The sequence below is a fragment of the Phoca vitulina genome, unplaced genomic scaffold (assembly GCF_004348235.1).
Source record: "Phoca vitulina isolate PV1807 unplaced genomic scaffold, GSC_HSeal_1.0 scaffold8, whole genome shotgun sequence".
NCBI lineage: Eukaryota > Metazoa > Chordata > Mammalia > Carnivora > Phocidae > Phoca > Phoca vitulina.
This window is the reverse complement of record NW_022589711.1, coordinates 57,811,932-57,836,621: the sequence shown is the minus strand read 5'-3', so window position 1 is coordinate 57,836,621 and position 24,690 is coordinate 57,811,932. Positions and strand designations below refer to the sequence as shown.

The 24,690-nt window shown below is 41.2% G+C and overlaps 1 protein-coding gene across 1 annotated transcript in view; it reads right to left on the bottom strand.

Moving 5' to 3' along the window:
- The window catches only part of LIPH (lipase H), a 35,178-nt gene extending 21,691 nt beyond the window's left edge, over positions 1-13,487 (bottom strand). The window contains exons 1-3 of the mRNA XM_032406267.1: positions 13,439-13,487; positions 4,483-4,850; positions 3,116-3,224 (exon numbers count right to left, since the gene is read on the bottom strand). Of these exons, the coding sequence (XP_032262158.1) occupies positions 3,116-3,224; positions 4,483-4,850; positions 13,439-13,487 (526 nt within the window). The remainder of the gene's footprint in view (positions 1-3,115; positions 3,225-4,482; positions 4,851-13,438) is intronic.
- Positions 13,488-24,690: the final 11,203 nt, after the last annotated feature.

Here is a 24,690-nt window from a genome sequence, read left to right as displayed (position 1 = left end):
TCCCCAACTTCACCGTGAACTCTCCAAGTGAGCTACATATATAATTTTAAAATTTCTAGAAGCCAATTTAAAAAGTAAATAGAAATAAGAAGAATTAATTTAATAATATACTGTATTTAACCCTGTTTATTTAACCTGGCATATCCAGAATATTATCATTTCAACATGTAATCAATATAAAAAATTTGAGGTTTCTTAATATCACTTTTTTAACCTAGTCTTTGAAATCCAGTCTGAGTCTTGTACTGACAGAACATCTCAATTTGTATTAGCCACATTTCAAGTGCTCAGTGGCTACATGTAGCTAGTGGCTACTGGATTGGACAGCATAGCTCCAAGGTCATTTCTCAAAGTATGGTGTTCAGACCACCTGAATCTTCTGCTTAAAGGTAGACTCCTGGACCCCAACCCCAGACTGCTGGTTCAGGAGGTTGGTATTGTAACCAGCACCCCTAAGGGGATTTTGACACACCCTTAAGTTTGAGAAGCAAAGGCAATGTATTATCAAGTGATGTAGGTACTTGGAATATTTTAAAATCCACTTAAGGTCCACCATCTTGTGTTAAAGAAGTTAATGAGAAATAGGGGACGCCTGGCTGGCTTGGTCAGTAGAGCACACGACTCTTAATCTCAGGGTCATGAGTTCAAGAGCCACGATGGGCAGGGAGCCTATTCAAAATTAAAAACAACAACAACAACAACAACATTAAAAAGTTAATGAGAGGGGTGCCTGGGTGGCTCAGGCGTTAAGCGTCTGCCTTCGGCTCAGGTCATGATCCCAGGGTCCTGGGATTGAGCCCCGCATCGGGCTCCCTGCTCAGCGGGAAGCCTGCTTCTCCCTCTCCCACTCCCCCTGCTTGTGTTCCCTCTCTCGCTCTGTCTTGCTCTGCCAAATACATAAATAAAATCTTAAAAAAAAAAAAGTTAATGAGAAATAAAACCAGGAGAGGTGCCCAGAGAGAAAAAGCAAAAGGAAGGGCAGATGAAAGGAGAGATATGGAGGAAATGAAGCAGCCATTATGGCCTAGCTAATTAACAAGCAGAACCATCCAATGTGGGGGAGTTGGGTGTGAATTGTGTCTCCAGGCAACAGGCCCAATTCCTACTCCACAATCCAGTGAGGCCAGTCAGAAAAGGTGGTGGAAGGTGAGCAGAGAAGGGAAACGCTTCACTCCGAAGCTGCTCTGGGGGACAGCTGAGATTGACTGTGGGGATCAGAGAGGATAAGGCATCTGGAGAACGTGCGGAAGTCAGGGGAGCCAGAAAATTGAGCTGTGAACCATTAGTGGTACCCAGGCCCAGAATGGAAGGCAGGCTGGCTTGGGGACTTCCCATCCATGGTCAGAAACCAGGTTACACCGCACTCACATTCATGGTAGTGGTGGGAACAGGTTTGCTGGGAGCAAAATGGGGCGTGAGACAGAATGAGGCAGTGGTGGGCTGGAGTCTGCTAGGGCCAGCACTAGACTATAGACTTTGCTCATCTCTTCCCAAACTTTGTGACTGGGGATGACAGGTTGGCAGCTTGAAATCAGCAGTGGTGAGCATATTCAAACCATGGAGATCAGGAAACACTACAAATCAGGACTATGGGGGTGGGGCAGGGTGGGGAGAGCTGTGCGGGTTCTTAACGCACCACTGGGGAAAGTCCCACCCGCCAGAAGAGCTCCCAACAGATAAGGGACACAAGCAGATTCAAGCTATCTATCCTTTGATCCCATAAAGGAAATGAAACATGCTCTCTCTTTCTCTCTCACTCTCTCTCTCAAATACATTATTTACAGTTCTTAGGAGAAACAAAGTAAATACCATACATACATACATTATTCATGTATTTGAGAGAGAGAGAGAGAACGATTGCGGGGAAGGGCAGAGGGACAAGCAGACTCCCCGCGGAGCAGGGAGCCTGATGGCGGGGCTCGATCCCAGGACCCCGGGATCATGACCTGAGCCGAAGGCAGACGCTTCACCGACCGAGCCACCCAGGCGCCCCAGGAAATGAAACTTTTTAGAAAGGACATGTTGCTTTCTAAAAAATAAAAATAATCATGTTAAAAACTTAAAAAGAACTCTGCCTCCCTAGAAAGCAGGTAAATAAAATGAGGGTGGCCTTGGCCACTTTCACTAATGTGAAAGTGAGAAAAAAAGAACCAGGAAAAACAAAACAAGTAGCGGGCTAGAGGAGACACCAGTGATGTGTGTGTGAGAGAGAGAGAGCATGGGAATGGCCTGCTCAGGGTACCAGTCAAGTAGCACATTCAGAGATGTGACGCTAAAAGTTTACCTCACTAATACAATTGGCTTGAATCTCTCCTTCCTCTGTTCACTTCTACCCTCCAGATTCCCTAGATTGAGAACAGCTCTCTCTGTGTGAGGATGGATTCTGGGAAGGGTATGAATTGGGGGGACAAGCCTTGAGCCTCTGAAACAGAAAGCCTCCCTCAGCCTGTCCTCTGTGGCTGTGGAAAAGTTACCTGAGCAGTAGGCAAGAGAACCCAGCAAGGGGGCCTTTGTTTGGGGTTTCACCTGCTGTATTTCTGAGTTTTCATTCAGCTTGGTCCTGAAAGCTGATATTCAGAGGGTAAAACCCCACTATCAAAATTCCTATCTCATCTTTCTATCATGAGACTCCAGCTGTGTCTGGGGATGGAAACATATTAGGTATGTGGCTCAGGCTATCTTAGATTAAGTGAAAGGAAGATGGCTATCTGTTTGGAGGGCACAGATCAAATCCCCAAAGGCCACAGCTGTATTTTCTCACCAGAAGAGAAATAGTTACCACCAATCTTTTCTATGGCATATACAATTTACAAAGTGCTTTTTTATTAAATATATTTTTATATTATATATTTTTTAATTTATTATTTTTTAATTTTATTTATATATTTTTATATTATATATTTTATATCATTTACAAAGTGTATTTTACTAAGTAATAACCTGTGGTCAGTATTATCATGGTCTCTCCTTTGCACAAGAGGACACATACTCAGAGGGGTTAAGTAATTAGAAGAGCTGGCCTTGAACCCAAGGACGTGGATTGCCTGCATCATGTTCCCTCAGTGAACATCCCACCCAGGCTGACTAACCTGTGCCCATTCACAGGAAGCCTTACCTGTAATTCTCCCCAGCTGCCCATTGTACATCTTTCCAACAAACCCGGCTATGTGGGCTCCTAGACTTACTCCAATCATATAAATGTCGTCAAGAGAAGCTCCTTGTACCTGGAATTTCAAGAGGTCCATCATTATAAATTGTGAGGGGCCGAGGAGTTGACAACACTTAGAGAAATTTCCTCAACTTGACTTCGGAAACAGTTCTTGGGAGAAACATTTCTAAGCAACTTACATCTATGAGCTCACTTAAATGTCACAACAACCCCACGAAGTAAATACCATTCTTTTGATTATACAGAAGAGGAAACTGAGGCCCGGAGTCAAAGTAACCTGCCCAGTATCAGGCAGGTGGGGAGGGGCAGAACAGGAGTCTGTTCAACGCAAAGCCTGGGCCTTAACCTTTATGCCATGGTCTCCATCGATGCTTCTGCTAGAAATCAAGCTTGGACATCTCTAATTCCCTCCCAGTTGAGGAAAAGGGCAATGAAACATTTTGGTGAACTCCTTTATCTTCATGCTGGCTCAGTTAATGAAGTCACCAGGGACAGAGAAGGAAGGAAAGGAAAGGAAGGAGTGGGGGTGGGGACAACACTGACTGCAGTCAGCTGGGACAGCCTGTGGTGAGTCATGTTAATATTATTCACTCTCCCAGGGCTGTGGCTTAAGTGGGGAGCTTTTGTGAAAATTCTGTTGCCCCTGGCCTACAGTGGCCACCAGGCCTGATTCTCTCTGAGGTAGTTTTGATATAAAGTCACTTTTTTTGGTTGTTTTTGTTATTTTTGTAAAGGGGGTAATTCATGAGATAGATCACTAGATAAAATTTAAGGTTTGTTTAATCTTTTTGAGTCTTCTAAAAACATAAATCATACACAAAAATCTCTCATCAGACCACGTGTATCAGTTTTGGTTGTGGATAATCAGGTCGGTAAACTTTAGGCATTTCTAGGAAAGGGAATAGCTCGAGAAGATGAGGAAACTCTACACAGTGAAGCCAGAACCCCCCCCCAGACAGAACTTCTCTTACCCATAAGACACCTTTATGTGAATTAGAAAAAGATGTCCCTTCCTGAGGACACTTAACTGGGAAAACATCATAATAAATATATAGATCTACAATGTGTACCATAACACTGGTGCTCCCTTAGATGGGTGCCCTGTGCAGTGCACAACTTGCACAACCATACCTATGGGCCTTCCCTCCAGCTGTGCTCTCTACCTTCCCTGAGACTTAGTTGGGTTTTCAAAATAGTCCCTCTTGGTTTTATCTTTTTATCTTTTAAAACCAAGATATTTCTTGGTTTTAAATCTCCAGACAACAGGCCAGTTTTAATTTGGCTCTGAATCATATAAGAGAATTCTCTCTTACCAACATCTGGTCGATAAATCCCTTCAAGACTATTGCTACTTTTCTGGTCTTACTAGAGGCATGGTTGTATATTACAGTTGTAGCTCCTCGATTCCAATCAACAACAACCACATTCATGTCTTCTACATCGAGCAAACCCTGTACTAAGTCCTCCATCCAAACTGGAGCGGAGCCTGTAGGCCTGAATCCATGGACAATGAAGGTGGTTTTCTTGGTCACATTCAAGTTCCCCAAAACTGTGGAGTTGATGACTTGTGCACAGGTCCGGTTTCTTCTTGCGTAGAGCATCAACTTCACATTTAGTCCTGTACCAACCACTGCACTGTGAAAGCTCAGTCTGGTGAATGAAGGACATGTTTCATCTGTGTCTGAAAATAAAAATTAGATGGCATCATGACGGTTCTTTCCTTAGTTGGGGGTCAAGCAAGAGTGCTGCCCTACATTCACTGGCCTTCTTTCTGTGCTTCACAGCACCCAGCAGGAGACTGGATCTAGTTGAATGAAGTTGCAAAGTCATACCTGATTCAGCATAACTAAGCAGTGACTTTTTTTTTCACCAGGAAAACCAGTTTTCCAAATCTTACTCTCCTCCAAGATCTAACCCAAGTCACCTCGATGAAACCTACTCCAACTCTCCCAGCTTTAAATACTGTCTTTCAACCCAGAACTCCCAAAACCCCTGTATGTACCTTATTGACAGCAAAATGAAAGCACTTGCAGGGGTGTATTATGGGTATTTATGGACATGTGTGTCTTATTTTGTTGGACCACCTCCTTGGAATGGGTGTCTTCTAATCTGTGTATCCCTCACAGTGCCCAGCACATAGTAGAGGTCTCAGTAACTGCATCTGCATGATCCAAATATATCTTTCCTTTTCTAGAGAACCTGCCTGGGACAAGAGTGGAAAAGGTGATGTGCCCTGTCCTGAGCCTTTCAGTAACATCTGAAACAGTGGACCACGGTGCCTTCTTGAACCCTCTCCTTATTCTTTAAGCACCATCTTCAAGCATTCCTCCTGCTCTGTAATCTCTAAGAATGGCCTTAGGAGAAAGTTGGGGGATGGGGTGGAAGCAAAAGATCAGGCTGGAGCATCTTGTTATGGCAGAAAGTAAGAGACTGTTTAAAAATTTGGGACGCCTGGCTGGCTCAGTTGGTTAAGCGTCTGCCTTCAGCTCAGGTCATGATCCCAGGACCCCTACTCAGCAAGGAGCCTGCTTCTCCCTCTGCCTGCCACTCCCTGTTTGTGTGCACTCTCTCTGTCTCTCTGTCTCTCCCCGACAAATAAATAAAAATAAAATCTAATAAATAAATAAAAATGTGTCATAAGGACATAGAAAGCGAGATTGAAAGGGCTTCCACTGGCCAGATCTGGGATATTTGAGCACTAAATAATTAAGGACAGTAATGATTTATGGACCTTTGGAGAAAATTAGAGATCCATGATTCCGTAACAAATAGACAAGCAAAGAAAGAAATCAATGGAAGCGAGAGGAGGACTCTTGCAGTATAGTGCTGAATGTCAACTGGTAAATGTGGGGTGAATGCTGGGGGTGAAACTCATCATTTTGTAGTCATCATAATAAAGATTGGTTAGGCAGGAATAATTGGTGGATGCTAAAACTGAGGAGGTGGTTTATTTTGAGAAGGAGCACATGTATATGGTCTTAAGTTTTGTCCCCCAGATTGCTAATTAGTAAGCAGGGGGAAAGTAGTAACTATATAATGGAGAAATTGAACAACACCTTGACTAGGTTATCAAACTGAACATTACCCACGAGGGGCAGACAGACACATGTGCCTTTAGCTGTAGTATTCCAGAGGGGAATGTATAACCTGAACCTAACCCCAGGGTAAAAATCACACAAACACAAAATGAGGAGTAATCTGTTTTTAAAAAGAGTACCTGTAGGGGGGGGCGCCTGGGTGGCTCAGTCGTTAAGCGTCTGCCTTCGGCTCAGGTCATGATCCCGGGGTCCTGGGATCGAGCCCCGCATCCGGCTCCTTGCTCCGCAGGAAGCCTGCTTCTCCCTCTCCCACTCCCCCTGCTTGTGTTTCTGCTCTCGCTATCTCTCTCTCTGTCAAATAAATAAATAAAATCTTAAAAAAAAAAAAAAAAGAATACCTGTAGGGTTTGGGTGTGATGTAACTGTGGCCGGCACTGGCAGGGAAGGGGGCTTGTGGTACCCAAAAAATGCCTTTTTTTTTTTTTAAGATTTTATTTATTTATTTGAGAGAGAGGGAGAGAGTGCAAGCAGGAGGAGGAGCAGAGGGGGAAAGAATCTCAAGCAGACTTCATGCTGAGCACGGAGCCCAACGTGGGGCTCTATGCCATGACCTGAGATCATGACCTGAGCCAAAACTAAGAGTCAGATGCTCAACTGACTGAGCCAGCCAGGTGCCCCCCAAAAAAATTCTCAAAGAAAAAACATTTTTTAAAGATTAAAAATAAAAAGGGACCCATATTCTTAAAAAAGATCAATGTCATAAAGGACAAAGAAAGGCTGTGGAAATGTTCTAGATTAAAGGAGATTGAAGAGATGGGATAAACAAATGCAATATCTGGTCTTAGATTGGATCCTGTAATGGAAGAAAAAAATTTCATACAAGAAATCATTGGAGGGGCGCCTGGGTGGCTCAGTCGTTAAGTGTCTGCCCTCGGCTCAGGTCATGATCCCAGGGTCCTGGGATCGAGCCCTGCATCAGGCTCCCTGCTCCGTGGGAAGCCTGCTTTTCCCTCTCCCACTCCCCCTGCTTGTGTTCCCTCTCTCGCTGTGTCTCGCTCTGTCAAATAAATAAATAAAATCTTAAAAAAAAAGAAAAGAAATCATTGGATTAATTTACAAAATTGGGATATGAACACTAAATTAGATAAAAGTATGGTATCAGCATTATATTAATTGAGGTTGATAACTATACAGTAGTTATGTAGGAGAAAATCCTAATTCTTTTTTTTTTTTAAGATTTATTTATTTATTTGAGAGAGAGAGAATGAGAGAGAGAGCACATGAGACGGGGGATGGTCAGAGGGAGAAGCAGACTCCCTTCAGGGAGCCCGATGCAGGACTGGATCCTAGGACTCCAGGATCATGACCTGAGCTGAAGGCAGTTGCTTAACCAACTGAGCCACCCAGGTGCCCAAAAATCCTAATTCTTAGGAAATACAACTTAAGTATTTATAACTAAATGGCCAACTTATTCTCAAATGGTTCAGAAAAAAAAATTGGGGCAGAGAGATAGACAGCAAATGATAAAGCATATATAGCCAGATGTTAACAGAAGGTGAATCCGTGTAAAGGGTTACTGGTGTTCTGAGTATTTTTTTTTTAATTCTTGTAGCTTTTCTGCAAGTTTGAAATTATTTCCAAATAAAAAACTTAAATAAAAGGAAAAAGAAAGGGGACAGGGCCATATCCGTGAGATGCAAAGTGGGAGTGAGGTTGTGAGCTCTGATATCAGAAAATGAAAATAGGTAAGAATGCTGAAGTCTTCTGTTTGAAAGGGAACAGGGAGTTGGAAATAAACTAAAGATCAAGATGCAAGGTGAAAGAGGGGTTAGGAAGGGAGGGCTTTGGGGTCCTTGGGTACTGAAACAGGATGTTACTTCTGCAACATTAGGTAAGGTCTTGATCAAGAACCACAATCAAAGGGCGCCTGGGTGGCTCAGTCCGTTAAGCATCTGCCTTCAGCTCGGGTCGTGATCCCGGGGGCCTGGGACTGAGCCCTGAGTTAGGCTTTCTGCTTGGCAGGGAGTCTGCTTCTCCCTCTCCCTCTGCTCCCATTCCACCCCCTCGAGTTCTCGCTAGTCTGCTCGCTCTCTCAAATAAATTAATAAATCTTAAAAAAAAAAAAAAAGAACCACAATCAAAAGTTAAAAGTAAACCTCTGATCAACACTGGCATGCAGATCCAAAATATAATGTTTGGGAAGACTGTTTTTTTTTTTTAATTATAAAAATTATTTGAAACTATGTTATGACCAACTCTCCTACATCCTATTTGGCTGAGAGAGAAGCCAAGTTGGAGGTAAGTGAAGCAACAATCAGTCCCTAGGTGCAAGCTGGAGATCGTCCTTTAGGACATTCAGGAGAGGGGGCAAAGTCCGACGGACGACCATTCTTTGTGCGAGGGAATAGAAGGGGAAGACTATTGACTTGCAAGTGGTCAACAGGAGACTAGACGGCCTTGGGAAACACCTGTTCTATCTTCCTCCGATAGAAATTTAAGAACCATTTGCCCTTTGCCTTTATTCTCAGTGAATCTACCCAGGAATAACTCTTCCCTCATTCTGAGCCTCAGAACATACTTCATCCTGGCATCTCTACCCTTTCTCAATAACCTGGGTCCATTCAGGGGTCCCTGGATGGCCCAGTTGTTTAAGCGTCTGACTCTTGGTTTTGCTCAGGTTGTGATCTCAGGGTCGTGAGATCAAGCCCTGTGTCAGGCTGTGTGCTCAGCACAGAGTCCGCTTGGGACTCTCTCTCCCTCTCCCTCTGTCCCCGCCCTCTGTGCTTGCTCTCTTTCTCAAATAAATAGATAAATCTTTTTTTAAAAAAAGAACCTGGGTCCATTCATGTATGCTTTTATTTGAAACTTCTTGCAAAGGCTGTGGTACTCAGCCATGAATGAAGTTCCAAATAGAATGAACAGAAGAAGCTCAAACAGAAGGTTAAAAACTGGGGTTTTTGAAATTCCTCACCCTAGGGAAAACTGGTTAAAAATTGAGCCCCATACTCACATATTCCTCCGTTTGCTCTAGCGTGTACAGTGAGGTGTGCTCACAACTGCCTGTCCTCCCCTCTCCCCCAGCTTTATTGAGATATAATTGACAACACTGTGTAGGTTTAAGGTATAAAGCATGATGATTTGATATATGTGTACATCGTAAAATGATCTCCACAATAAGGTTAACACACCCATCATCTCACATAGTTACACGTTTTTGTGTGTGTGGCGAGAACATTTAAGATCTACTCTCTTAGCAAATTTCAAGGATACGGTACAGTATAATTAACTAAAGTCACTATGTTGTGCATTAAATGGCAGACCTTACTCATCTATGTAACCATTTTCCCATTCTCTTGGCCTTTTCCATTTTTCTCTTCCTGTAGATTGCATGCTCCTGGAGAACGTGGACTCTGAATCTTGTCTGGTGTTTGTAGAGCAAGACCCAGAGCAAATAATTGACTGTTTAATTAGTCATTTTACTGAAGAGGAGGTGTCACGAGGTAGGGCTGAGCCTCTTGGTCTTAGCCACCAGTAAAACTGGGCTTTGTTCCTAGTTGTGCAACTGACTCACCGGGCAACCTGGGGAAATTACGTCATCTTTCACTTACCTACCTGCCCGAGAGAGGAATGCTGTGGAGATTAATTAGAAATGAGGCCATATCGGGGAAGGTAGAGATCCCCTTCCAAAGGAGGGGACTATTTAATTGCTAGGTCTGTTCATTTTGAGCCATATTAGGCCAGTGTGTCAAAAATCACACATCTGGGTTGTTGGAAGGCTGAGACTAGAGTCATGAAGTTTGGGCCAGAGCTATTTTCAGCACATGTGCCACTTTCTATGTCTACGGAATGGCTCAACCAACCTCTTTGACTTGCTGAGTCTTTACTAGACCCCTTACAATGGACAGTTACTGAAAGGCAAGAAGGGCAGAACAAGCGGATTTTTATTTACTTTTTTAAAGTAGGCTCCATGCTCAGTGTAGAGCCCAAGGTGCGGCTTGAACTCCCAAGCCTGAGATCAGGACCTGAGCGGAGATCAAGAGTTGAACAATTAACTGACTGAGCCACCCAGGCGCCCCCAGAACAAGTGGATTTTTTTTTTTTTTTTAAGATTTTATTTATTTGCGAGAGAGAGAATGAGAGACAGAGAGCATGAGAGGGAGGAGGGTCAGAGGGAGAAGCAGACTCCCTGCTGAGCAGGGAGCCCGATGTGGGACTCGATCCCGGGACTCCAGGATCATGACCTGAGCCGAAGGCAGTAGCTTAACCAACTGAGCCACCCAGGCGCCCAACAAGTGGATTTTTATTTTTCATTTGCTAGAACCAGTCTGACTTCATATATTTTTAATGTCTTATTTTTATAACGGCATTGGGCTCTGGAGAAGCCCATTGTTAAGTACTGAATGAAAAATGAATTTCCTTGTTCCTCTCTCTCAGTACAAAATACTGTAACAGCTTTATATGTATTCTCTCTCATCCTCAGAGGAAATGTGCAATTCATCCATAAGTCTACCCTCCCTTAGGTTCTGGATCAGGTGGCATTTTAGAGTGTGAGTCAGGCAGTAATGAAATAAAACACACAAATAAGTATGAAACTGCAAACTTGATATATGCCATGTAAAGGAGACATTGTATAAAACAAGAATTTAAATAGGGAGTTTCCCCTGGGAATCAAGAATCTTCTTCTCTTACATCAGCTTGAAATCATGTATCTAAATGCTAAGAATGGAAGATCCCTTTAGCAAAGTATAACATTACACTGAGGGACAAATTCAAGTTCCCAAACTATTAAGTTTTGATTTCATCCATTTTTACTTTTATTACCTAGACTTAATGTTTCAGGTATTATATCCTTTTTCATTTTAACGTGTTTTCTTTGCTTGAATCCCATCAAACGATTATAACTAGGCTTTCTTTTTGCTAGCATTTACCTAGCATGATTTTATCCTTTTTACCCTTTGAATCCCTCTGTTTTAAGGGGTCTTTCATATAGCGTCTAGCTGGGTTTTATTTTACGGCCCAATCTGAGAGCAGGTGAGTTCACGTTTATTGGCATAACAGATATAATTGGTGCGGAGGCCACAGACGTGCCTCCCTCAGATCTGCCTTCAAGAGAACCTGCCACGGGGAGTATGGTGAAGTCACCTGCGTCTCTAGCCACTCCGCAGTGTTCACACGAACCCGTGGCTCCCCAGCCCGTCGCCCCCCCCCCCCCACCAGGCTGCTCCCAGCCGGTGACCTAGCACGGCGGGGTGTTTGAGCCAGACCAGGCTGGCTCGTCCTGCCTCCCGGGGGACTCCCAGAACAGGCCACTTTGGCTCAGGGATACCCCATCAGCGCGGCTGAAACAGTCTCACAACCGTACCGCAGCTCTCCCTACGCAACCCTTCCTTGCCTCCTTTCCCGGATGTCAGATGTGCATCACGGTGTGCAGGCTCTCTCGGCCGGCCACCACCTCCTTTCTCCTTCCTGCGCAGTTCCTTCGGTAGATCTCTTGCGTGTCCCATCCCATGCTGGTGTCTGCTTCTGGGAGGACCCGAGCTGACCCACTTGGACTTAATACTCTATTTATCCACCAAGGTGAACCCCTGGCAAGGATTCTTGGGCGTCTGGAAGGTGCATTTCTGACTGCCGTGGAGCACATTTCTAACTTCTGCCATGCTTCCTACTGCTTTCCTTTGCCAGAACAGTTCTTTCCCCTCTCGGCTCTAGTCCTTGCTTTAGTAACTTGAGACAGTACCGAACGATCCTCCCTTACAAATAATGAGGGCATCAGCACACCCAGTACTTCTCCTCACTGACCCAATGTCTATCTCCTGATTTTCGTTAGTTATAAAATTATTTTTAATACATCTAGTGATTCCTTTTTTAGTTTAAAAAATAAACAATATTTAAGCCTCTATGTATTGATGCATCCACAGAAACAGAGAGTTTCTGTTGTATTTATTGTATCTGTTCTAACACACATTGTCTTTCATACCCTCCCTGGCCCCTCCTTCAGAACATACACACACACTCACACAAACGTACACTTTTTGTTCCTATTGTCAAAATACAGTCAATCCCCATTATTTGTGGATTTCATATTTATGAATTCACCTACTCACTAAAATTTATTTGTAACCCCCCCAAATCAATACTTGGGGTGCTTTTGCTGTCGTCCGTGGACATGTGCAGAATGACAAAAAAATTGGGTTGCCCCACATGCCCACTCTCAAATAAGGTCAAACATGGTGACACTCTGCCTTCTTGTTTCAGCTTCCATAACCAATGTCCTTTTCCCAGTCTATTTACTGGCAAGTGTTTTGCTTCTTGTACTTTTTCTTGGTGATTTCACCCTTTTATGCGGTCCCCAAGCACAATCCTGAAGTGCTGTGAAGTACCTTACAGAGAAAATATGTATCTCAGATAAGCTTCACTCAGGCATGAGTTATAGTGCTGTTGGCCGTGAGTTCAGTGTTATGAGTAAACAATATATATTAAATAAAATGTCTTTATTTTTTAATTTTTTTTAAAGATTTATTTATTTATTTATTTTAAAGAGCAAGAGTGCAGGGGGCAGGGGAATCTCAAGCAGACTCCCTGCTGAGTGTGGAGCCCGATGCGGGGCTCAATCTCACCACCCTGAGATCATGACCTGAGCCGAAATCAAGAGTCAGACGCTCAACTGACTGAGCCACTCAGGCGCCCTAAATAAAGTGTCTTTAAACAGAAACATACATAAAATAAGATTATGTATTGATTGGTCAACAAAAATGTTGTAACCAAAGGCTTGCAGGAACCTAACCCTGTTTTGCCCCTAGGAGCAATGGTTCAGTCTTTGCTAATTCAGTGTTTGCCGGTCCTTTATGGCACATTAACTACCATGATTAACGAGAATGGGCTGTATATAAAAATTATCTTCTGGAACCGTAGTTCTCATTATTTCCCCGGTTATGCAGTTTTAGCGCTATAATGTACACAATCATTGCTCCCCGTGAATCCTTTTCCTAGGCTTCTGCCTTCACCCCTGGGTGAGAGCTCTTGCTGTCTTTTCAAGAAGGGCTAATGGATAATACAGCTCCTAAGTTCATTCATATCCATAAAGAATTCCTAGGCCTCAATGATGACCTGGCTTCAAACAATATTCTTGCCCCCAGGATTTATAGGTATTATTCTACTTTCTTCTTCTATTGAATCCCATTCTAGAGAACTTTGACCCTTCTATGCTACTTGCTTTTTTCCTACCACACACCTGAAGCATTCTTTTCTTGTTCTGAAATAACTTTCCCTCCGGTGTCCATGCTCCAAAATAACTGCTCTGTTTATTGTTGTATACCCAGTGCCAACAACAGAGCCTGGCTTAGAGCTGACATCAATAAATGTTTCGTGAATAAGCAAGTATCACATTATTCAGCCATTCAGAATGATCCATCTGGATACCACAAGTGGTATATGATATAATGATATAATATTTATGAAATAAATGGAGTATGAAATGACACATGCATTATGACTACATTGTGTAAAAATATGTCTGCAGGTAACAAGGCCTGCAAAATAATGTGCAAACAAAAATGGGTTCTGCATTCCATTTCTGATGTTCTCTGCTTAAAACTACCTGAGGCTATTCATTCTTCTCCCCTCAGAATTAATAACATTTTAAAAGAAAATATTAAATTTATCTCCTTTTGGACCACGTTACAAGTTAGTTTAAGCTCCTTGAGGGCCAGTGTTGTCTTGTTTTTTGTCTAGTATTATGCCCCAGCACATAGAGCTGGAACGTGTCTTGTTGGACCCAAATTCTCAGGCAATTTGGAGGGCAGGCAGGCAATTTGGAGGCAAGGACTAGGTATCTGTGAATAGCAAATCTGTTAAATTGCTTCACCCTCATAAATATAGTTCGCTATATTTATATTTAATTTCTAGTTTATATTTCTAAAATAATTAACTACTTGTACGCCTTCAGAAAGCAAACCTCTTTCTGCTTATTGTGTTGTTTTGTTACGAAGTCAAATTTACTTGGAAGTAGTATTAACAGGGCCTTTAACCAAGTAACCACAGAACATGTTAAACTGGATTCTAAAGCTTAACCTCTTCTATTATTAGAGTTTATTTGAAGCAGAAAAACATGGTCTTTCCTCTTCAGTCTACTTTGAAATTCAATTCCTCTGAAATGCCAGTTAGTGTTAACGAACGATTGGAAAATTACAACTGAATGGGTGATGTCTCCCATCCAATGAGGAATTCAGACTCCGATGGAGAACAGGCTGAGATGCGAGCAGAGTAGAGTAAGATGTCAAAGAAACCTGGATAGAACATCTTCAGAGATAACATAGTTGTCCCCGAGGTATTTTGTCCTGGTCTAACGCATGGTCACCCATGGGCCAAGTATGGCCATGACCATTTACGCATCATCTATGGCCGCTTTCCTGTTATAAGGCCGAGTTGAGCGGTTGTAAAATGACCAATGGCCCACAAAGCTGAAAATATTTATTATCTGGCTCTTGACAGAAAAAGTTTGCCAACCTTGGTCTAATGTCCTAAACAAAATACAACATGATTTTGGAGCACGGATTTCAGAGTCAGGTCAACTCCATTGCCTCCTAGCTACGTGACCCTTGGTAATTAATTACCTAACCTCTCTGAGCCTCAGCTTCACATGTGTAAAATGATCATGGTCATGCCAATCTGTCAGGCAGTGCTCTGCAGAGCCATATAGAGCCCGAGGCAAGAGGAAAAAAACAACAACAAACAGCAACTACATATTTACTTACCAAAGTAGCCTCCCAGATTTTGAATCAAGTGGGGAAAAGTTTATAAAAGCTCGATAGTCAAAAACCATGACCACAGATATAGTCCTTTGCTATTGAGTCTGTTCAGATACCACTATCAACTCTCATAAACCAAATCACCTAGCAAGGAAATGAAGATGGCATGGGCCCAGGGACAGCGGGCTGACTGGAAATGACTTCTCCTATATATATAATAACACAGAGTTGTAAAACAAATAATAGTCTGTCTTTACGTAAAATTTAGATTTTTTTTTCTTTTTTTTGATGTAGTGTTCCATGATTCATTGTTTGCGTATAACAAAAAGATTTATTTATTTTAGAGAGAGAGAGCGCGCGCACATAAGTGGGGGGAAGGGCAGAGGGAAAGAAAGAATCCCAAGCAGAATCCCTGCTGATTGTGGAGCCTGATGCAGGCCTCAGACTCACAGCCCTGAGATCATGACCTGAGCCAAAGCCAAGAATCAGACGCTTACCCTACTGAGCCACCCAGGTGCCCCTGATATTTTTTTCATCACTGACTTATTTGCATTGATTTTCATTTTCCAAAGATATCACTTATGCCTATCAAAATATCAAATATCAAAATATCATTTTATGCCTAAAAATGTCACTTATGCCTATCATTTATTATGTACTGTGAGAATGCATTATTAATGATATACATATTATTTGCAGTAAAATATTACTTAAACATTAAAATATCATTTACATACTGCATTAAAATATCATGAAAAATATTTTCTTTTTTAAAAGATTTTATTTATTTGACAGAGAGAGAGGCAGGGAGAGAGGGAACACAAGCAGGGGGAGTGGGAGAGGGAGAAGCAGGCTTCCCGCCGAGCAGGGAGCCCGATGCGGGGCTCGATCCCAGGACCCTGGGATCATGACCTGAGCCGGAGGCAGATGGCTGAGCCACCCAGGCCCCCCATGAAAACTATTTTTATTGCATTAAAATCATAAATGTAATTTATCTTGATTATTGAGTTATGGTCTCCCTTACCCCCTTAAATTTTGCACCTGGTCAGTGCTTCACTGACCTTACCCTAATCCCAGCCCTGCTATCAGGATTGTGGTGAGAATTAGAGATAATGTGTATGAAGTATCTAAAGTACTAGGTGGTGCATAGTAAATGCTAAAAAATTAGTAATTGTCGATGATGTGGATGATGAGTTGGGTTAATATTTGTAGAGGCCAAGGGCAGTCCACTCTAACATGGACTACTTGACATGAAGATTATTTTGAATTAAAAAGCAATCAAAACCCAGTGGATTCATGAAAAGCCTTTACCTCCCCCTCAACAGCCTAAAAAGAATTTAGATAGAGGACCAGCTCCAGGAGGAGAGCTGTCACCATAGATAACTACACTGTTATGAATTAGGTGTGGTAGACAGGGAGGAACCTAGTAAGGCCTCTTTGATCAAAGTCTCTATGTCCCATTGTTTCTGAGTGGCCCAGCAAACACATTTACCAAACACTTAATTCTTTTTCATTTTCCTGTGAATTCATTCCTTCCCTTTGGAAGTCCCAGACCTCTACCTACTTCTCCTTAATTCAGAATGACATATATACCTCATTTTGCCTGACTGTCCTTTGGAATATCCATGTCTGTGTGGATTCCCCATAGGTACTAAATTAAATTTGATTTTCTGCTGTTAATCTGTCTCATGCTCATTTGATTCCTGGTCTGGCTTGAAGGGGACAGGAAATTCGTGCTCCCTGACAAAGTACTGATCTCATAGGGTTGTTATGAAGGTCAAGTAAAATAAGTAAATTGCTTAGCATGGGATCTGATATAAAGCAAGTGCTCAATAAATACTAGCTACTTTCCTTCCATCACTTTGGAAGGATTTTGGAAGGAAAAGGGAAGCATATTAGCCAGTGTACAGGGGACAGTGCTTCTCCCTGGCCAGAGAGCTGGGTTTGGTTCTGGCGCTGTCATTAATCAGTAAAACAAATAACCTCTTTGGGCCCTCCTTGTCCTCATATTGACAGATTGGTTCCTCATTCCTTAGAGATTTAGCTAATCTCTTGCATTCCTTTTGGACACAAAATTCTAAGATCTGCCCAAGCTAGCTGATTTGAAAGGACGTGAGGCACCTAATTTAGGAAAATAAATTTCCAGGGCAGTCTTACTAACCAAAGACAACCCAAATCTAAAAAAATTAATATAGCAAGAAATTAAAATTTCTTTTAATTTTAATTAAAAGATCTGAAAATAACCATACATTACTCTTGGAATTAAAATGTTGACCAGGGGCACCTGGCTGGCTCCATTGGTAGAGCATGGAAATTTTGGTCTCAGGGTTGTGAGTTCGAGCCCCACGTTGGGTGCAGAGATTACTTAAAAATAAAATCTTTAAAATAATAAACAAACAAAATAAAATGTTGACCAACTAGGTGTTTTGTCACCTTTATGCTAAGCAGGAATTTTTGGCTAATTAAATACCCTTTGGTTAACAAACATGCTTCCATATGCTATAATAAGGATGACTCTTGAAAGCATTATGATAAATGAAGAAGCTAGTCACAAAAGACCATAAATCATATTACTCCATTCATATGAAATGTCCAGAGTAGGGGAATCTATAGAAACAGAAAGTAGATCAGTGGTTGCTAAGGGCTGGGGGAAGGAGGTAGTTGGGGAAATAGGGTGCAGTAGCTAAAGGGTGCCAGGTTCCTTTCTGAGGTCATGAAAATGTTCTAAAATTGACTGGTGATTGTTGCACATATCTGTGAATATACTAAAAACCATTGAGTAACAGTTTAAATGGGAGAATTGTATGTATGAATTATATTGCAATACAACTGTTTTAAGAAATGGTTCCTATAATTTCAAACTTTCATAGAAAGACCAGAGTGAAAAGATGAAAAGTCTTTTGGGGGTAAATGGGCAGAAGTTTCACTTTTTCTGTCAACATCAAAAGAAGCCCCCAGTTTTCCATTTTTTTCTTACCCCTTGGGGACTGAGTGATGGACCTCTGAATAAAGCCCCCACTTCAGTTAGTCTGTTGTGGGGAGGGTTTGTACCTATTCCTGCAAAAATAAACTACTCTTGGGGCGCCTGGGTGGCTCAGTCGTTAAGCGTCTGCCTTCGGCTCAGGTCATGATCCCAGGGTCCTGGGATCGAGCCCCGCATTGGGCTCCCTGCTCCGCGGGAAGCCTGCTTCTCCCTCTCCCACTCCCCCTGCTTGTGTTCCCTCTCTCGCTGTGTCTCTCTCTGTCAAATAAATAAAAAATCTTCAAAAAAAAAATAAATAAATAAATAAACTACTCTTATTCTCAGGCTTAGGAACTACTTAACAGCTGTTAGCTTGTTTTATCTTTGCCAGAGAAAACTGTGCTGGATAGACAAAATGCCCTCTTGATTGCAAGGACACCTCCAATCTTTTAACCACTGGCTGTATTTACTTAGGATACAACAGAGAAAACAGATAGACCTCTGTTTCCCTAGATTGACCTATTTCAGCTGAGTCCCAGCTGGAGAGAAAAGCATGATTCCCTCAGACTGATCACTGACCACCCCACTCCCTTTCTGATGAGACTTCCAAGGGATACTTTTGCTTTATCGGCACAAGACCTACAGCCCTGAAGCGAAACGAAGCCACACAAGCGGTCTTGGTGGCACACACAGTTCTAGCCTTTTAGCTTCTACGTGCTTTGGGAACTGATTTCATTTCCCACATTTCTGACTGGGGGAAAGCTTCTACAAAAAGAGGCTCCTCATTCATATCCAAAGAGGTGTCAGTGAAAAGAGAAGATAGAATTATGGACAGAAATAACCCACTGATAAAGCGATTGTGAGTGAGGGCAGCAGGAGAGAAAGTTCTGAGATTCTCTGAGAATCAGTAAGTACAGGTAGGTTCATATTCAGTCTCTCAATGTGGCTGAGTCAACTGATTAAAAACGAAAGTATCAGTTTCTCTTAGACTTATGGTTGGTGAAGTGTAGTCCACTAGCAAGCCCAAGTGACAGGGTTTAATTTAATCTCGATGCATGGTATTCAGTCAGGAAGTAAAACAAGGATGGCCCTGACTCACACTTCTTTTATTTCAAGTTTTGGGTTTCAAGGTGTGTCAAGCTATCGTTTCTCCCACCCCCAAACATGACACAGGTGTTAATAACTTCTTTAGAACAGAGATCCCACGGACAGGTATACTGACTTGATGTTTCCTGAAAGTATTTACTGATACCAAGATTAAGGGATACATTGTCAAGGATTCCACATTCTGGGCTACGAATACTAGTCAGTGTCTGAGACACAGCTCGCCACATGTTAGTTGGTGAAGTCAGGATGTTTCCTGTAACCCACACTAGAGCACATTTTTATGCTTGCGTGAAAACACTGTTCTGAAGTAATTTCCAAAAGTCCCAGAAATAAAAATCCCTTTAGGCCAGAAACTGCCGTGGAGAAAACAAACAAACAAACAAACAAACAAAAAAGAATATGAGCTGGACTCCTATTTTTTTTTAAAGATATTATTTATTTGACAGAGAGAGAAGGAACACAAGCAGAGGGAGAGGGAGAGAGAGAAGCAGGCTTCCCGCTGAGCAGGAAGCCCAATGTGGAACTTGATCCCAGGACCTTGGGACCATGACCTGAGCCAAAAGCAGATGCTTAATGACTAAGCCACCCAGGCACCCGGACTCCTATTTTTAAAAAGAGGTAGAAGGGGGAAGTGACATTTTCCTACTATGAAATTCTATTAAATTTTTTAAATCTGGAAAGTAACTCAGTTCATATATTTTTTAATGCAGAGGAACCACACTGAATTTGGCATTAGAAATCTGTTCTGAACCAGATGGTGAAGGGTAGGGGTCAAGGGCAGGCTGCCCCCAAATAGGCCACTTTGGCATGAAGATTATTTTGAATTAAAAGCAATCAGTGGGGCACCTGGGTGGTTCAGTGGGGCAAGCATCTGACTCTTGATTTCAGCTCAGGTCATGATCTCAGGGTTGTGAGATTGAGCCCCATGTCAGGCTCCACGCTGGGCATGGAGCCTGCTTAAGATTCTCTCTCTCTACATCTCCCTGTGCGTCTCCCCAACCATCTCACTCTCTCTCTTAAAACTAACTAACTAACTAACTAACTAAATAAATAAATAAATAAAAGGCAATCAAAACCCAGGAGATTCAAGAAAAGCTCTTTACCTCGCCCTCAACAGCCTAAAAAGAATTTAGATAGAGGACCAGCTCCAGGAGGAGAGCTGTCACCATAGATAACTACACTGTTATGAATTAGGTGTGGTAGACAGGGAGGAACCTAGTAAGGCCTCTTTGATCAAAGTCTCTATGTCCCATTGTTTCTGAGTGGCCCAGCAAACACATTTACCAAACACTTAATTCTTTTTCATTTTTCTGTGAATTCATTCCTTCCCTTTGAAGTCCCAGACCTCTACCTACTTCTCCTTAATTCAGAATGACATATATACCTCATTTTGCCTGACTGTCCCTTGGAATTTCCGTGGACTCCCCATAGGTACTAAATTAAATTTGATTTTCTGCTGTTAATCTGTCTTATGTCATTTTGATTCTTGATCTAGCCTGAAGCACCTTGAAGGGGACAGGACATTCTTGCTCGCAGACTGAAACATTCCCAGTTGGCTAGGGCCAAACCTGGTGGAGTATCTCATTTCTTTTTTAAAACCCCAACAAATACAGGCAAGAAGCATATGGGCAAGAAGCATATGCCATCCTGGTTGGACATTTCTGCTTTTAACCACCAGCATAACTTCTAGGATACAACTGAGAAAACAAATGAGATACTATATTTCCTCATTCTCATCTCTTAATCATGTGCATAGGGGCGCCTGGGTGGCTCAGTTGGTTAAGCGACTGCCTTCGGCTCAGGTCATGATCCCAGGGTCCTGGGATTGAGCCCCGCATCGGGCTCCCTGCTCGGCGGGAAGCCTGCTTCTCCCACTCCCACTTCCCCTGCTTGTGTTCCCTCTCTCGCTGTCTGTGTGTGTGTGTGTGTGTCAATTAAATAAATAAAATCTTTAGAAAAAAAAAATTAAAAAAAAAAATCATGTGCATAAATATGCACATTCATACTCTACCACCTCTCACCTTTGTCTCCCTGTCAGAGAAGGGTAAGTCTGTCACACACACACACACACACACCACGGAGTTATAAATTATCTCGGGAGGCCTTCAAATATTCGAGGAAATAATTCTCTGTTTTGGGCACTAAGCTATTTTCTCTAGGCAAATATCTATGTAGTTTTACACAGGTTTCCATAAGCCAAAGTATTGATAGAAGAGTAACTTTAAAATATATTTATGACCACAGCCTTAATTTAGAACAATAGTTATCAGCATTTGTTCTTTGGATCACCTCCAGCTGCAAAAACCAGAGGTTTTGTTAGAAATGCCGATTCCAGGATCTCACCCTAGACCCATTGAGTCTGGATCTTTGGGGATGGTCTGCATTTTAAACAAGTCCCCGGGTGATTCTAGTGCACACTAGAGCTTGCTAGCCATTACTTTGTTCACTGGTAAAATTATGGCAAATATTCCTATCATGATTTCACAAAGGTTAGAACAGAACAAAGATCTCCAATAGTGAATGACCGGTATCCTCTGCATTTCCGAATCACATCTTAATACTTGTTGGTTTTTGGACAGCAAGCCAAAGAAGGGAAAAGCAGAAAGTCATTGTATTTATGATTAATAATTTCTACTATCAGATGCATTTTATTCAATACCCTCTCCCATGGAAGTTGCAAGATACTGAGAAGTCTAAATATAGCTTACAGCTATAATTAGTTTTTTCCTTCTAGGTACAGAAGTTTATTGTGGTGTGTCTCTGCTTAGATTCTGTAATTCAGCAGTAAGTCTTCTGGAATCACTTAAAATAAGACTTTACTGATGAGGTAATGTTAAGTAAAAAGGCAGGTCACCAAAAAATTAAGTTCCAACTTTGTATACAGAGATATACAATGCGAGACTGGAAGAAAAGTACCCACAAATCAGCATCAGGTTTTTGTGTCAGGATTAACCCCACTCTCCTAAAACTATCTCTAAATTTATGTTCATTTTTTAAATTTAAAAATTACAATTAACACACACTTTAAAATGTTGACTTCTCAGTGAAAAATACTATCATTAGTATAATTGTAACTTACTGTTAAATCAACTTCAAAAGCGCAAATTAAGAAAAATTTATTTATTTAAGCCTGAAATCCTAGTACAACTATTTTAACTTTTCCATTTCCTTTCTAAACCTTATTTACAGGCATGGATACATGATTTTAACACAGTTGTAATCTTAGTTTATCTACAAATTTGAATTCTGTTTTGTCTACTTGACATTATTTTATAAACATGTTTGCACAATTTTACGTAGCTTCAGAATTATTCTAAAGGCTACATTTTTCAAAAAGTTTGTTATGTTGGACTTTATCCATTCCTGTACGTAGAAACATTTCTGCTGAATCTAGTTTCAAGTTATTGTAAGTAACATAGTTAGAATCATCTTCTTATGAGTTTTTTTCCCTTTTAAAAGTTATTTCCTTAGAATAAATTCTCAGCAGTGGTTTTACTAGTTCAAAGGGCATGAACATTTTTATGGATACTATACGTAACATATTTCCCTTAAGAAAATTGTACCAATTTTTATTACCATAAACCATGGTAAAATTTCACAAGACTAAACTATCATAGAAAAAAGAACTGGATTCCTAAGAAGGCTGAGTTTCTTTTAAAAAAAGCATTTCATTTTATTTTTGTTACCCTGCTATGTACATTACTGATTTATTTATTTTTATTTATTTATTTATTTATTCATTCATTCATTCATTCACTCACTTAGTAATCTCTACACTCAATGTGGGGCTCAAGCTCATGACCCTGAGATCAAGAGTTGAATGCTCTTCTGACTGAGCCAGCCAGGTGACCCTGTACCTAACTGTTTTAATTTATATTCATTATGATCAATAATTTTTAAGTTATCAATATGCCAGGCACCATTCCAAGAGGTTTACATAAAGTCATGTTTTCCTAAAAGATAACTGAAATAAACTGTCAATGTATGAAAGCTTATAAAAACCTATCCTCTATATATTAGATATTATAATAAAATAAAACTTAAAATTTCCAGAAAATAAATGATCTTATTTCATAGAGGTGGAAAGGCACAGAAAACTTAACTATGAAAGAAAATAACTTTTAGATTTCTCAGCACATTTATTTTTTGTACATCAGAAGAACAAGTTAATCGAAAGGAACAATAATCTCTTTTATTACTGAGAAAAAAATTTTTTCAGGATTAGAAAGTTCATTTAACACATATCTTATTTCCTTAAAAATGATAAAATAAAACTTAAAAAAGTCCATTGAAGGAACTGGGCTAATAAAATGCAAAGTGACAATACTACTAATAATGTTTTTTAAATAATTAAGAAAACCATTCAGGGGCGCCTGGGTGGCTCAGTCGTTAAGCGTCTGCCTTCGGCTCAGGTCATGATCTCAGGGTCCTGGGATCAAGCCCCGCATCGGGCTCCCTGCTCAGCGGGAAGCCTGCTTCTCCCTCTCCCTCTGCCCCTGCTTGTGTTCCCTCTCTCGCTGTCTCTCTCTGTCAAATAAATAAATAAAATCTTAAAAAAAAAGATTATCTGGGCACTTTAAAAAAAAAAAAAAAAGAAAACCATTCAATAAATGACTTACCTGATTTTACCAAGCACATCAAACTGATGAAGAAGTATAATCTCAGCATATGGAAACTGGAGAGTGTATCACATTCACAACAAGACTGGTTTCCTGGGCAGAGCCTTAGAGTTTCACTGAGGGCTTTGCTCAGAGAGCGCTCAGATAACTAATTCAGAGGTGTGGTGACAACAGGAAGTTCCCGAGGGACTGCAGGCGGGTCCCAACCCTTTCAGGATATTTGACTCCTCCTCTTTTCAATGGAAGGTTGGGACATTTCTGCCTGACACAATTTTATGCATATCTTTTTTAAATTTTTATGCATATCTTAATATCATAATGTGTATTTGCAGAATGACGAGTTCAAAATAGTTTCATTCTTTGTGGGCGGTTTATTAGTCGTTTGGCGTGGTATGTTGAAATCGAGTGTGATTTGAGATATTTGCCTCCTTGTTCTTGTGAATGAAACAAATGCAATGAGTATTCTGTTGGCCTGTGAACACAAAACTACTTTTTATGTTAATTCACACACTCATGCCTCATACGGCAGTCTTTAGACTTTGCTAAGAACATTTCATTAAGTCTAATCATATACCTGTATTTGCCCAAATATACTTCAGATTAAAGGAAATTTTTATGGCATTATACATATTTTTATTTCTTCCTATCCAGAGTACTTATCTCTCCCTCTCCCTCTCTTCCGCCTTTTTAAAAGAAAAGTAAATGCAAAAGCTTTAAATAGAGAGCTATGTCAGAATCCATCCACCTCAGTATTGTAAGTAACTTAACTTGTGCTCCCACAGCTACAAGATACTTAATTCCCTCTGGTGGAAAGTGCTAATAGTATTTACTCAGGCTGGTGAGAGTCTGATGAGCTGAAACATAAATTTATAAATAAAGACACGAACAACTTAAGACAGAGCATCAGGGCAAAAACCACTAGTCGTTCAGCATTGTCTACCTGAAATAGGCATTTATGAAGCAACAGCATCTTTCATGTAAGTTTATCAGTTCTCTGGGTCTGTACTCCATTCGAATAGCAAGGCATTCTTTGCAGGAGGTAGATTCC